Raw genomic sequence first — 15,146 nt, 5'->3', positions numbered from 1 at the left:
ACTGTAAATCTGTTCACTACAAACGGTGATAAAATAAAATATCTTTCAAACGCAAGATAACAGAGCGCTTCTCAGTTGCTATGACGATAACCAATGTGAGCGAATGCTAAGGGGCGGGGCAACATTACATCGCTGACAGCCCACTTACCCAATTAGATTCTTAGATTTTATATTGACAGTCATTTTGACCAATACAGCCGCGCGTATGAATTCAGGTATAGCCAATCACGGAGCTAAAAAAAATGCACGTGAACCTACAATGAAATCAAGGTAGAAGGCGCAGAATTTTAGGGCGAATGTCGGTGTGACGGAAAGGCTGCCTGCAGGTTTGTTAAATATTTGGAATAGTATTACTACAAAGGCATCTCCTTTTAGAACTGTATTTATTTCCGGGAATAATAAGTAACAGAATTGTCGAGCGTTACTTAGAAAAATAAATGCGTCGATATGCTGTAAATTAGCCAGCTAGCTTGCTAAGGTAACGTAAAACAATTCTCAAAATGGAGTTTCCTGCTGCTCATACGAACCAGTCATCACTGTGTAGGGCTCGTTTCCCTACTCTCTAACCGAAGGAAAGACTCGCACACAGACGCAAACTGTTTATAAATTACTACATTAAATGGACTAACCAACCCCCGCGTTGTCATTTTGCTCGCAATAAGAGTGAAGCCAGATAACAAGCCATTTTGTGCCCACATATCGCACGCGCAGAAAAAGAAATGTCACTTAAGTTAATTTTTACACATATTTTCCCGTTATAGTCCTCAAAATTGATATGTGTTTCTTTTGTGAAGTGCAGTAGATGCAGCTGCGTTGGCAGTTAATGAAGGCTTGTACTGTTTTGGTAACCGTATCTGTAAGGCTAGCAGGCTAAATGCTACTCGCGCACCATTTTGAAACACTGGGCCTTGACACAGCCCTAAACTAGCTCTTATAATATAGAACACATGTAAACGTTAGATAACGTTATGTCTCATTTAGTCATTAAAATACTGACAATTGTGCTTTTTTTAAATTAATATACATAATTATTTCTTGTATATCCTGTTTTTGTTTGTATTTTGAATTTGCTTTTAAAGTACCGTATTCTTAAGATATTTGTATCTTGTCAAACAAGAAAAAAAATCATGCTTACAAAATGTACCATAGTATATTACCATGTTTTGAAATTATTTTCCTTTTAAGTGTTGTGTAAAAAACATTGTGCATGAAAATGGTCATATTCAGTATCATAGTATTGTCTTCTAATACTGTCCCATGGTACAGACACAGACTTGTTTGGCTCTTTGATATAATGTCTAAGAGTGAACAAGACCAAAATGTTAGACACGACCTGATTTTATTCATCTGGAAATTATTGGATTCTTAGAAGTTGTCACTGTTTCAGTGGTTTTCAGCTGGTGGGTTGCTGGTCTGCTTGGGGAAATGATTAAACTAATCATGTATAGTTTGGATGACAGAATAAACAGACAGGCTTGTCTTTTGTGTTGATGATGTCAAAGGTCATTAGTCCAATCAAACTCTCCTGTATTCAAGCACAAATTTGTCACTTGGCGATATGGCTAATAATAATATAACATTTAGTTCATGCTCTCTTCTGCATCTACGTCGTCATGTTAATAATTTTGTATATTGTCGTGGCTATGTAGTTCTTCGCTAAGGTAATATATTTCAGTCCTTGATTTTAAGGACTTGTGTTTAGGTTTTGAATAAAAAAAAAAAACTAAACGCCAACTTGAAGATACTTCGAGGCATTGTTGACATCAGCTGAACGTCTTGATATGGAGCAAGCTGTTAAATTTTGATGAACAACTATGAATTGATTTCTTTTGAATAACATGCATTGATACATTCTCTACCTTAAGATCAGGAACGTTTATTCAGTATAACTTTGTTTTCATTGTGACCTTAAAGGTGGTGTAGTTTCTGCATTGTTTTAACGCTCAAAACGCTATGTCTCTTAGAGTTACCCGTCGAGGACAGCCTATTCCAGTTTCACTGCTGGCTGAAGACAATGGAGATAGAAATTAAGCAGGAAGAAGACAACGCTTTCAGTAACACTGACACTAACGGTAACGTATAGTCTTTGAGTAGGGTTCAACTGTGTCTGTTTTCAATTTTTTGCGGCCTCGTATTTGAGAGTAGTTTTTTTGTTAATATCTTTGTGGAATTGTAACTAAAGGCCAAATGGCAATATTACACAGTTTTTGTCTTATCAGTGTTTTACTCCTGCCTTTTGAATTTTGGGATTGATTGGTGCTGGTTTTCACCTGTTGAACATGTTGAATTGGCATTTGTTGGGTCTTGGAACATCTGAAAAGTGATTTACTGTACTTATTCAAAGCTTTAGCTTTCAGCTCAACATGTAACCCCCCCCCCCCCCCCCCAAGTAACAATGTTTAAATGAAAGATTGAATTATATTAGAAAAAAGCAAGAGAGAAGCATTTTCTCTTTTGGTCTCCTTATGCTCCACTGTAAGTTCATAAATTGGGATTTTAACATTAAATTTTTTTGTTGGATAGACCGTTATTTGGTAAATGGCTTTCTTTAAGTCCTCAAATTTCGTGAGAACTTCAGTAAGTAGTGACTGGTTGTGTTTTGAATTCTGCATTGGCATTTACACAGAACGAGAAATTTGATAAACAGGAATGTCTTAATTGTGGTTGAGGCTCACGTGCCAGATTTGTGTTCCCTCAGGCAAGCGCCCGGCTGAGGACATGGATGAGGAACAGGCATTCAAGCGCTCCCGCAACACAGATGAATTGGTAGAGCTCAGGGTGCTTCTCCAAAGCAAAGTGAGTAAAGCCATACACATGCACTTTGCTTCTCCATTTCTTCGATATTGGGGACATCTTAACAGTGTCGTTTCATGCTTTCAGAATGCAGGGGCTGTGATTGGAAAAGGAGGCAAGAATATTAAAGCCTTACGTACAGATGTGAGTATTAAGACCATGCTCCATGCTTATTATTAACCTTTAAACAAAGTTCTCTAATTGTCCGTTTTTAACAAGACTTTTGACAGCGGTTGTTAAATCCAACAGTTGTTTTCATGAGCATTTCAGCCAAAAACACAAATCAGTCCGATTTGAAATCCCACAAATCAAAACTCATGACACCAATCCGTCCATTGTTATCCCATTAAAATCCTGCAAAGATTTTTATGCATTTGATCTTGAGGGCAGATCTTCCATTTTGTAGCTATAGGTTGGCTCATTTGGACAGACAAGCACTCTGAAATGAGGCTCATACCACCACATTTGACAATGTTTATTAAAGGGGACTTGACTTTATGTTCTTGAAGGCATTCTCTTTCACTCTCCCCTACTCTGAAAACTCAATTACAGATGTCTTTACTCTTGAGCTGACCCATAGTCCTGTGTGAACCACTGTTGCCCAGTGGTTCTGCATTAGAAACTCTTCAGATCTGTTCAGCCCTGTTTCTTGTGCATTTATTGCAAAGTCTCTACAAAAAAAGAAAATTGGACAGTAGATTGAGTATAGCCTTGTATTCAATTAAAAATGTATTCCTTCTCCCCCTCTTCCCTCTCCTTTACTTTTTTGTTTTTGGCCACCTTCCTCCGTTGCCCATGTACTGGATCGACTTGCCCCTCCTGCGTTGCCCACCTTGATGTTGGCCCAACCTCCGCCCCTGAACGCCCGCCCGCCCACCTGACACCCCGGTTGGCCCCGCCCATAAATGTGCCCCTCCTTAAATGGGCACCTTACTTGACATCATGTGATTGAATGCCCTTGCCCAATGCCAACCTCCACGACCAATGCAGTACAATGCCAGTGTATCAGTCCCAGACAGCAGTGGCCCAGAGCGGTATGTCCCACCAGTTATTGCCTCACTGCCTGATTAGAAAGAGAACACATGTCTTTGATAACCTGCCTTCTGTTTCATTTTAACATTTTCACACATATAGTCCCCCTCCCCTTTTAAGAAACTGGTATTGTTCCATTTGACTTTCTTTTTTTTTCATATATATTTATATATATTAATATATATATGTCTTCTCTCCTCCCCCAACACCCCCATTAAGACTTTGAATATAATTTGCGAACTTTCTTTGTCGCACAGAATTGTAGATAATCACTTTTCTGATGGGGATAGACCTCACTCATATTAGTCTCTGCTGAATGAAGTGTGTGGATTAGGGGTGGGTGGTATGACCAAAATAATACTTTGGTGCTAAAAAATTATTATAGAACCATGCAATAGTTCTTCTTTTACTTAAAGGGGTCATTGGATGCGACATGCACTTTTACAAGCTGGAAACTGAAATGTGTGTTGGCAGTGTGTGTGCACAACCACCCTATATTGATAAAGATAACCCAGTGTTTTTTTTTTTTTTCTTGTTAAATCATTTCCTCTTTCTCAAATCAATCAAACAATCATTTAAGCACAGACTTAGCTGGTGTTTTACCTTAGACCCACCCTAAGTGAGCTGTCATAAGTCTGCCATTGTTTCAACGCCAGAGCAGATATAGACAAGAATGGCTCTTAATGTAATAATGAACATAGCAGTCGTCATGTACTCCCGACATCTGAGTCGCAGTGGCTTACCCTTTGTTTCTGAAGGGAATGTGCCCCTGATCTACCTAAATGCGTATCTTTCGTAATCTTAATGCAAATCATTCGAGATGGAGCTTCACCTCCAGAAGAAATGAGAGTAAGGTTTTTTTTTTTTTTTTTTTTTTTTGAGTCTTTGCAAATCGCCTTTCCTAATAACATGCTAGTTTGATAGTTTCACAATGAATACAGCTAAAATTTACCATATCTCAGAGAGCGGCTCGGAAGAGAGGGGCGTTGCAGTCCGAGCTCATTTGCATTTAATGTGACATGCAAGAAAACGGCTTGCTTTGTAAAGAGCTGTTTTTGACGGGGTGAAAACTGTGTTGTTTTACACTACCATTGAGAAATTTTAACCAAACTATGTTACAGAATTCCAATGACCCCTTTAGATAAGTTATAAATTAAGTTGCTTTTTATTTCACTTATTATGAAACCAAAATATCAAGTTATCTATAAGTGTGAAAGCAAAAGAAAGATTTAGCACATGTCAAATGAAAGACTCTAAATAAATAAACGAATATTCGCATTTATACGCACACCTGTGACCACATATCAAATTAATTCAATGTTAATGAGAAATTGCATAATTTCTCAATAACTACAAAAAGCAACATGTTGCATTCGTTTCTGTATTTTGTAGTGATGCACCTACATTTCAGCAACCTGAAATATACTGCTTGAATTTAAGCAGTTTGCTTAAAAGCATACTCCATCCCAAAATAAACATTTTGTCATGAATCACTTACCCCCACGTCGCCCCTAACCCGTAAAATCTTCGTTCATCTTCAGAACACAATTTAAGACGTTTTGGATGAAAACCGCGAGGCTTGTGACTGTCCCATAGACTGCCCAGTTACACTGTCGAAGTCCAGAAATGTATGAAAGACGTCATCAGAATAGTCCATCTGTCATCAGTGGTTCAAACGTAACATTGTAAAGTGACGAGAATACTTTCTGTACATGCAACAGTTTCTCTCCTGTTTCTCTCCACATCACCGTATCACCATTTTGGAGATTATTAGCTGAACGCAGCAGCATAGGCTCTTCTGAGTCAGCCGTGCCACAAAGTTGTGTTCTTCGTGTACAAAAAGTAATCTCATCACTACATAATGTTACGGTTGAATCACTGATGGCAGATGGACTATTCTGATTTTGATAGTGTAACTCACTTGGCAGTCAATGGGACAGTCACAGGTCTCCCAGTTTTCAAGACTAATGAAGCTTTTACGGGTTTGGAGCGACATGGGGGTAAGTGATTAATGGCAAAATTGTAATTTTGGGATAGAGTAACCCAAAATAATGTAGCAATATAAATTTTGTGTTTAGGATGACTGGTTTAATCAATCAATTGAGAACAGCATAAAGAGTTTAATTATCCAAATTTAATTACATGATCATTATTTTCAGTTATTGTCTAAATCAAAATGTTATTAATTTTTATTTATTTAATTTTAACATTTTGGTATAAAATTATTTTTGGTGCATCACTAGTATTATGCATTACTCCTTGAAGTATCTTCAAATATATATGTATAACATGTAGTAGCTTAATAACTATGCATCATACTGCCCAGTCCTATTTTGGAGGATTATTTTCATCTGTTGATACTGATGGTGAATTGTGGAGAAGCCCATCTCTTTTCGCTCTGTCCTTGTTGCCCCCAACCCCTGAGCCCTCCCTTCCTTCACTGTTCCCAACATCACTGTCCATGATTCTGAGCTTGCGCCGTGGCGCGGCCCTCTCTGTCACTCATCACTGTTGTCTGATTTTCTTCTGGTGCTACATTTCCTTCCCCTTGTTTTTTCTTTCTTTCTCTCCTAGCCCACATGCGTTCAGGCTCTTTATCTGCAAAAAATCTATCATCCTTCCCTTCGCCTCGTTCTTTTGCTTTTGTGTTAGTTTCTGGTTTGGTTTCTCTCGTTGTTGAGAGAATGTGAAGTGCTGATGGCAACATAGTGATTTGCAGTCTTTATTTTTAGTATTTCTTTACTTTCTCCCCCAAATGTTCTGGTGGTGGGATAGTGGTAAGCAGGCCTGTCTTGCTCTCGCTCTCATTCTCTCTCTTGGTTCGTTTAGCCTCACAGTGCCTGTTCAGTCTCAGCCCTCCCACTATCGCCCATCTCTTCAAGGCCTGTATTATTTGAATGTGCGAGAACTGAGTGCATGTCAGTTGCCCGTATCTCAGTCCCGTTTTGGAAGATTTAAAACATGTGTTCAGCAGTCCTCTTTTTAATTTGCTTTCTTTTGATTCAAAGTCTTATTTCCCCCTTCTTCATTGCTTTGTGGTATGCAGCAGGGCTCAGCATCTAAAGTTTTATATCCGTTTGTTTTGCTTTTGTCTTTCATTTGGCTTGATGTGCTGCTACAGTATCCTGAGTGTGAGTGCAGATATAGAGACCATTGGTGAGATTCTGCTGAAGATCATCCCTACCCTGGAGGAGGTGAGCAAACAAAAGCCAGTATTGAAGGCCTTAAAGACAGCGTTAAATCAGAATCAGTGTTTTTTTATACATATTTTTATACATATACTGTATATTTAGTACATATGTCTCTGAGGCCATATGCATTCTAGTCTATTCTAAAAGTTGTTTTAAATGCATATGATTTGGAGATTATGAGTCTATTTCAACAGTCAATTACATGGCAAAAGTACATTAAATTGAAAAAAATCTATTTCATATTAAAGCCATTCATATTTTTTTTTATAATTCTGGAGAAAAAAAAAATCATGAAGTATCATAGTTTTCATTGTGGATGTGGTGAAATGTCTGTTGGTTTGCAAGTGTCCTGAAATGTTCCTTTACTCTGTATGTTTGGCAGTATCAGCACTACAGCGGGACTGACTTTGACTGTGAGCTGCGGCTGCTGATTCATCAGAGTTTGGCTGGAGGCATCATCGGAGTCAAAGGTGCCAAGATCAAGGAACTAAGAGAGGTGAGCAAAGTACTAAAAATAACACGCATCGCAAAGTTAGTGACTAGGTAGCTTAACATTTTAAACTAGCTTCACCAGCAAACAAAAAAAATCTTCAAATTTCCCTGATGATGAGAAATTGGTTATTCATTTTTAAGAATACCCAGACTACAATCAAGCTCTTCCAAGAATGTTGCCCCCACTCCACTGACCGTGTAGTGCTAGTCGGGGGGAAACCAGAGCGGGTGATTGAGTGCATCAAGGTCATTCTAGAGCTGATTTCAGAGGTGAGGCGATAACATACTGGTGGAGAGATGTGAAGACATTGTATAAACATCCAAAGATTCTTCTTGGTTTGTAAATAGAACTTAAATTTGTCCTGCATTATCTGTAGGCACCCATTAAAGGTCGAGCCCAGCCCTATGACCCAAACTTTTATGATGAGACCTATGACTATGGCGGCTTCACTATGTTGTATGAAGAAAGAGGGCGACGGCCTATGGGTGGGTTCCCAATGCGAGGCCGAGGAGGATTTGACCGTATGCCTCCTAGCCGCGGAGGTCGTCCTATGCCTCCATCTAGACGGGATTATGATGATATGAGCCCTCGTCGTGGACCACCTCCACCCCCACCAGGGAGAGGAGGAGGACGTGGGGGCAGTAGGGCCCGAAATCTGCCTCTGCCTCCACCACCGCCACCTAGAGGAGGGTAAGAGAATGTAGCTGAATTGATTTCTACAACCCATAGTGTGTTTTTGTTTTTTTCAATAATAACTGTTGTTTAAGTCTGTTTGTTTGTAACCTTTTTATTTCTTTTGTTAGTTAGCTGTTATTTATTTCATGTTTTTGTATAATTGTTGATATTGTTGAATGATATAAATGAGGGAATCAGTGCAGTTATTGGGAGTTCTCTCACTGTCATATCTAGTATATTTATGAATCATATTAGCATAGAACTTCATTTGTGCAGTTGGAAAGTAATAAATTATTACATGACTTTTTGTTTCCAGAGGTGATCGATTTTCCCACCAGAGCTATCACAGCAATATGGATGACAGACCAAAGTAAGTAATCTGATAAACTGTAGATGTAACTGAATTCTAATTGAAGTGAAAGTGTTTTTTAATCAGGAATGGTGTCCCATACTCAAAAGAGAGCTGGTCTTTCACTCCCTCCACCTACAATCCCTGCTGGTGCAGGTACTCGAACCCGCAAGTTTTGGGTTACAAGTCTGACTCTCTGACCATTAGGCCACGACTGCCCACATGCCCTGTTTACACTAATAGCAAAATGGAAACAAGCAGCAAATCATAAAAGAAAAAGGAACACCAGTTAATCAGAACAGAACATTTACTGGCACACTACACCTTTTTAAACCGTTAAAAGCAGGAAGCATTTGCGTTTTACTAGCAACAGGACTCAAGATAGGTTTGTTGTGTCTGTCTTAAAAGCTAGTGTGTGTATATTTTATTTTTTATTTTTGGGGGGTCAAATAGGAAAGGAAATTAACAAACAATTTTTCTATAAAATACATTTCCAATTGAAAGTCTCATTCATAGTGAGTATTTGCTGTATTTGTCTCACTTATAGAGCTGTCAGTTTTCATGTGATAATACTTCTTCATATGTAATCTCTATTCAGTGCTTTGTCTAATCTAATGTCCTATTTTTGGTCTTAATCAGCAAATATTGATATTGCAAATAATGATTAAATAATCAGCCTTTTAAGTTCTTTGGCTCCTTGGGTTGTTGGGTTATTTCAGAAGCATACCCACTAGGAGCATATCAAATTAAGCACATCTCTCTTCCTGTAAGCAGTGACCGAAGGGGGCGACCTGGAGACCGCTACGAGAGCATGGTGAGCAGAAATCAACATCTGAATATGAATTTACATTTTTGCAGCAGTTAAAATGTATCACTTGATGGTCACCCATCGTTGTGAAGAATATATATATATATATATATATATATATATATATATATATAATTTTATTTTTTTTATTTTATTTTTTTTTCATTAATGGGCACTTTCAGAAAAAAGTGGAATGGCTTTCTTTCTGTCTGAAGTGACAGTGTAATGGATGCATACGTGGAGCTCTTATGACTAGTGCACTGGTTTGGCCTGCTGTTGCTTGGCAACAGATTTTTGAATCACTTGTTGCCTTGGTTACCAAGGAGCCAGTTAAATACGTAGGTGAAAGCCATCACACTCGCCGGTGAACTTTGGGCATTGCTGCTCTGAGTTAGTTGAGCGTTCTAGAAGATGGCAAGCCTGACGCGGTCCACATAGAGGAAACGTCGAATTCTAATTAACACAGTTAGTTTAGACTCTAAAATCTGGAAAAGAGTGTATGCTCTGCTGAGCCCCTGCACCAGTAGTTCAATCTCATGAAAACACATCAAGGCCACGGTTCTTCCTAAATTCTAAAGAGAAAACTATGATATCAGTGACAAACATTTTTATAGAATAAATTAGATTTATTTATTTATAATATTATATATTTTGCATTTAAAAAAATGAAGGTTGTTGGGGGTAAATGTGTCTAATTGTTAATATCATATCTCTGTTGCAATAGTGTAAAAAAATCAGTAGGCCAATGATTTTACAGCAGTTAAGGAGTGCTGGGTGTGTGGTGCGAAGCAGTGACCTAAAACCCCTTTAATGCATGACCTCGTTTGGTTTGTTTCGTTTTAAATAGATGAGTCAGATTGGGAGATTAAAGAATTGGCGATCCATGTAGAATGTGCTTTGAGTTATACGCTTGTGCTCCCTGAATTGACTCCCATGTTATTTTTTTATTTTTTTTATATTTTTTTATATTTCTTTCCCCCATGGTTGTACACAGAGTGGAGGTGGATATGGTGAGTGTTCTTCATCCACACACACACACACACAGACACACTAGCTCAAGGTTACCTCCAGTCAAACGGAGCACTGCACTCCTCAATAGTGTAGCGTTTCCTGCTTTTCTCTCTCTCTTATCCTTTACTTTCGTAGCTCTGATATCTTGATCACTTTTTCCATTTTCTTTTCTTGTTTCATCTGAAGACAATAATTCTTCTTGGGAGCCCTACCAATCTGGTGAGTGTGTCAGAAATATTCTGATTATGGATTATATATATATTAATGAAGTGTGTATAAGAGGTCGAATGAGAAGCCTATATATAGGCATTGGCTGAATCACAGTAAGATGTTTGTTTCATCAGGTGGTCGAGGATCTTACAGTGACATTGGTGGACCCGTTATTACAACACAAGTGACTATACCTAAAGATGTGAGTGCAGTATGACACAACATATTATTGCAAGAAGCTTTACACGTGCCCTAGCGGACACTCAAAAACCAAAAGATTCCTTGGGCTTTAGCAGAAAGAAAACTTCTTTGGTATAAAAGCAAAGTAGACATTATAACTGAAATGTTACTTTGTCTTGTTTTAGCTGGCTGGCTCCATCATTGGAAAAGGCGGCCAGAGGATCAAGCAGATCCGTCATGAGTCGGGAGCATCTATCAAAATCGATGAGCCTCTGGAGGGCTCAGAGGACAGGATCATTACCATCACAGGCACACAGGACCAGATTCAGAACGCCCAGTATCTCCTACAGAACAGGTGAGTCTATCGCCTGTTCCAGCACTTTAACACAACCCCATCCTGACACCTAACCATCATGTGTGCTAACCAGGTGTGACAGTTTTTTGGCCCAATGAGATTCAGTGTGGGCCCTGAATCCACTTAGCCATTACGGTGCCTTAACAATTTCATTTAAAAATCCTTATAGAACCGATTCTGAATAAGAATCTCTATTCCCAATATCCCAAAGATATTTACCCAGTTTATCTTGTCATACCTGTTTTGGACACAAGGTAACCAGACAAATCACATTTCCCTGAGTTAAGTCTTGTATTTTATTATGGTGAAAATACAGGTGCTAAACTGCTAATCCCAATTGCCTTTCTTTGCTTACTATTTAGAACTAAAATGTTTCTTTATACATCATATACATTTGAATGCCGTTTCATGCATTTCTCTTTGCCTGACCTAACAGCTTCCAACTTCAGGGTTTTTTTTTTCTCCTTTTTTTTGTGAAATGTGTACAAAAGGGTCTGTTTTATTAGTTTCATTTGGGATCAGATCCAAATATAATTTACCAAGGGGCAAATGAGTGGAACCCAGGAGATTGGAGTGAACGCTGGCTTGCTTCTGTGTGGAAGACTTGTGATTTTGTTGTTGTTAGTTAGATGAAGTGACAACAAATCACGGTCTGCCCTACAGCACAGGCCCAGCATCATCTGCCCCCACCCTCTAACACATTTCACCCACCCTCACTGAAGAGGCCTGCCAGTTTACCCTACTCTTACTAACATCTGAACTCATCTGACCATGCCAGAGCTGGCTTATGCTCTGTTTGAACCCGAGCTGATTTGATGTCTCTCTGCTATAGCATGGGCAAACAGACCATAAACCAGCCTTTCTACTGTAACATGCCAGCGTGACTGCTTTCTAATGCAAAATGCAAACCTGTCTTCTTTCTGTAACATGCTATTATGATCTCCTCATGCAAATTTAACACTCCTATTATTCACCTTATTGTTTTGGGTATACAGTTAATAAGTCACTTTAATTTAAAGTCAACATGAAATCATATTTGATCTCTATTCACTTTCTGAATTGATGTAAGTGAATGGTCTTATTAAGAACGATTCATTGTTGCATAATGGGAGTCAACAGTATAACTCAAATTTGTCTTAAATTTTTGTAATAATTCTCTCAATAATTTTTGATATAATAGTACAGTTCTCAAGCTTGTTTAAAAACGTGTAAACTATCTATATCAAAATAATAACAAAAATAATTAACGTACAAGCAATTGGACAAATAAATAATAGAACAATTAATAAATAATGGAAAAAACATACAAATTAAATGAACCATGCTTAAGTCTTTCAGGTTGGTCAGCTACAAAAATACTACAAAAAAATCATAAAGTAATCAATTATAAAATAAAACTGCAATTATTGTTTGTGTGCATTGAAGCTTATGAACTAATTAATACTACATATGTTATTTTGTCAATAACACTGATTTCCTCCTTTTCATACTGCTGCAATGTCATGTGAGTATAACCAAGATGGAGGCAGTGATCCAAAATGTTTACCAGTTTTCAAGTTTCTACCATTGTTCATATAGGGATAAATATTTTCAAAACTGACTTAAGAAAGCCCTGTATAATTAGGCTAGCATTCAAACTGGATGCATTTCTTATTAATGTTAGGGATGCACCGAATGAAACACTTTGCATCTTTGTTTTATTCGCACCACAATTATTTAATTTTAACATTTTGGAATAATTTATTTATATAGCATAGCCTTCTTTTTTATTCTCACTGGTAAAGCTTTTTTTTTCTACCAAATTTTAAAACTAAAACATACTCCATGTCGATTTAAGTAACATCTTATTGAATGTGTGTTGATTGTAGAACTATGCAGTTATTGCCTTAAATTTCACATGGTTACAGTTCATCTTTTAATTTAAGGCCAGTTCTCTGTAGTTTCAACCCAGTTAAAAAATAAAAGCTAAATGCTGATGTCTGTACCATTTGTATTAAATTTAGGCTACTTACTGTGCAGTTACTGCCGTTAATTTCAGATGGTTACGGTTATTGTTTTCAATAACCAAAGCCAGTTTGGCCTATTAAATACCAAATAAACACAGTGTTTATCCATACTTTCTTTCCTTTCCTTGTTTGTTGCCTTAAAAAAAAAAATCGGAAATCTGTATCGGCCAGTTTGCTTGTAAAAAATCGGTATTGGAATCGGCCATTAAAAATAATGATCGTGCATCCCTAATTAATGTGTTTTTAAAATGGCTAGATTTAATGCATTGCTGCTAAAATATCAAAACAATAGGTGAAAACCCCCAACTAATTTGAGCTTCTTAATTTTACTCAAAATAAAATCTATTATAGAAAATATGAAATAAAACATGGGTAAGTAGTGCCATTTCATGTTGACTTGAAAACCCTTTGCATGCTATAAGTAAACCTAAAATAGTAAGTCAGCTTGTTTAATTATATTTTGGACACCGAGTGATCTAAACCAGATGATGTACTCCTGCTATATGTGAATACTGTATTAACTTTATTAGAATGCTATACAGTTTGTTTTGTGTTTATTGTAACAGCATATCCAGATTATACATTTCTTGGCCGCTGACTCAACTCCTAGCACGATGCGATTTTGTCTCTGGTCTCAACCGTGTCATTTCCTCTTTCAGCGTGAAGCAGTACTCGGGTCGGTTCTTCTAGAGGGTGGAGATCGAAGCCAAACTGCCATACCCATTCACTTCAACTTGTTTTCAGATCCTACATTCCTCTGCTTCTTGAGTAGATGTGATCCCTGCCATTTTCTCCTAACAAGATTTTTAAACCACATATTTGAGGGGAAGGTTTTCTCAAAAGCATATTTCTTTAACTTTTCTTTCTGCACGTGATTTTTTTTTTACATTGTTGATTGTACTGTTTTGTAAGTAAAGGGAGCCCATCTGTGAAGTCCGCTGTTGGCCTTACTTACCAGAGCTGCGTGCTTAATATGTGCAACATGCAGAATGTAATCTTATAAGTGGTTTTTGCCAATGAATTTGTTTCGATATCTTGTTTTCTTCATGATGAGACTTTTTGGGGAAAGTGTAAATATTCGCTTCAGTTCTTTAAAGTTTTAATGTCAGTAGTTTTATTTAAAGGATGAGCATCTATTTTGATTTGAAAAATGGGGGTGTTAAAGGTGGGAAAGGGATTCATTGCTTTTTTTTTTTTTTTGCTTGTTTTCTCAACCCAATTTTCAGATTCGTAAAACTTAAGATTGATTGACCATTAATACCCCATTGACATTGGGATCCATTAAATCTTGCGCTTATTTTGTATGTCTGTTTGTAAGCATTTTTACCATTTTAGATGGGTCTTTCTCTTCACAGTTGGGGGGAAATAAAAGCTCTGTTAAAAAAATAAAAATGTTGCAGATCTCTACCATGTTGTCTTATCATTTTTGTCTCTCTGTCTCCTCTAGTGTATTTGTAGAATGTGCTGCAAATCTAAAAAAAAAAAAAATTAATTCTGTGCCACCTTTTACTAAAACTGCATCTGTGGCTTATGTGCTTTGATTGTGGTGCTTTTAGAATGAATGTCTATCAAAAGAGACATAAGCAATTAAATGGCTTGTTCTTTAGAGATGTAGTAAATGTGTATTGTGACAGAGTGATGGGGTATGCCCTTAAAGTAGATTCACTTCTTAATTTCTGCTAGTTTAGAGAAAAGTGTGTCGTTACTTTTACGTTCTTAGCACAATTTTACCATTTATCAAATTATGTTTCTATAAATTCTTCTATTGCATACCCCCTTAAGAATATGGAATGGACTGACTAAGGCTAATAGCTTATTTGTTGTGCATACAAGTACTAGTCAAGGTTATATAAAACCATATAAATTTAAAAAAACATTTTCATTACTTAAATATTAGCTGAAATAAAACAAAAATAAATAGCTATGTTGCCATGTTTATGCTGTGTAATATAACTAAACTGAATAAACTCTACATATAGACATAAAAAATAGTAAATATGACTAAATAAAATTACAAAAACATTAAAAAAAATAATTAATAAA

At 37.2% G+C, this 15,146-nt stretch overlaps 1 protein-coding gene across 5 annotated transcripts; it reads left to right on the top strand.

The window, feature by feature from the left end:
• Nucleotides 1-176: 176 nt before the first annotated feature.
• LOC113083953 (heterogeneous nuclear ribonucleoprotein K-like) lies at nucleotides 177-14,510 on the top strand. 5 transcript variants are annotated; one of them, XM_026254753.1, is made up of 16 exons: nucleotides 177-326; nucleotides 1,965-2,072; nucleotides 2,699-2,796; nucleotides 2,881-2,937; nucleotides 3,784-3,827; nucleotides 6,947-7,019; nucleotides 7,399-7,512; nucleotides 7,650-7,778; nucleotides 7,886-8,199; nucleotides 8,501-8,554; nucleotides 9,308-9,347; nucleotides 10,336-10,351; nucleotides 10,539-10,571; nucleotides 10,697-10,764; nucleotides 10,928-11,097; nucleotides 13,763-14,510. In XM_026254753.1, exons 2-16 carry the CDS (start codon nucleotides 2,015-2,017, stop codon nucleotides 13,791-13,793), a joined length of 1,299 nt encoding a protein of 432 aa, XP_026110538.1. In that variant the 5' UTR covers nucleotides 177-326; nucleotides 1,965-2,014; the 3' UTR covers nucleotides 13,794-14,510. The 5 variants fall into 5 exon arrangements, with proteins under 5 accessions (XP_026110538.1, XP_026110537.1, XP_026110540.1 ...); XM_026254752.1 differs by having other exon boundaries at nucleotides 9,305-9,347; XM_026254755.1 differs by lacking the exon at nucleotides 10,539-10,571.
• Nucleotides 14,511-15,146: the final 636 nt, after the last annotated feature.

This window comes from Carassius auratus, chromosome 5 (genome assembly GCF_003368295.1).
Source record: "Carassius auratus strain Wakin chromosome 5, ASM336829v1, whole genome shotgun sequence".
Lineage (NCBI taxonomy): Eukaryota > Metazoa > Chordata > Actinopteri > Cypriniformes > Cyprinidae > Carassius > Carassius auratus.
The sequence above is the reverse complement of the archived record's forward strand: the minus strand, read 5'-3'. Positions and strand labels throughout refer to the sequence as shown.

What these genes read in the sequence shown, in the direction of transcription:
- LOC113083953 (XM_026254752.1), top strand. Translation starts at nt 2,015, where the DNA reads ATGGAGATAGAAATTAAGCAGGAAGAAGACAACGCTTTCAGTAACACT. An exon ending in CAGTAACACTGACACTAACG is followed by an intron (nt 2,073 to 2,698) that starts GTAACGTATAGT and finishes GTGTTCCCTCAG; the next exon opens with GCAAGCGCCCGGCTGAGGAC. An exon ending in AAGTGACTATACCTAAAGAT is followed by an intron (nt 10,765 to 10,927) that starts GTGAGTGCAGTA and finishes GTCTTGTTTTAG; the next exon opens with CTGGCTGGCTCCATCATTGG.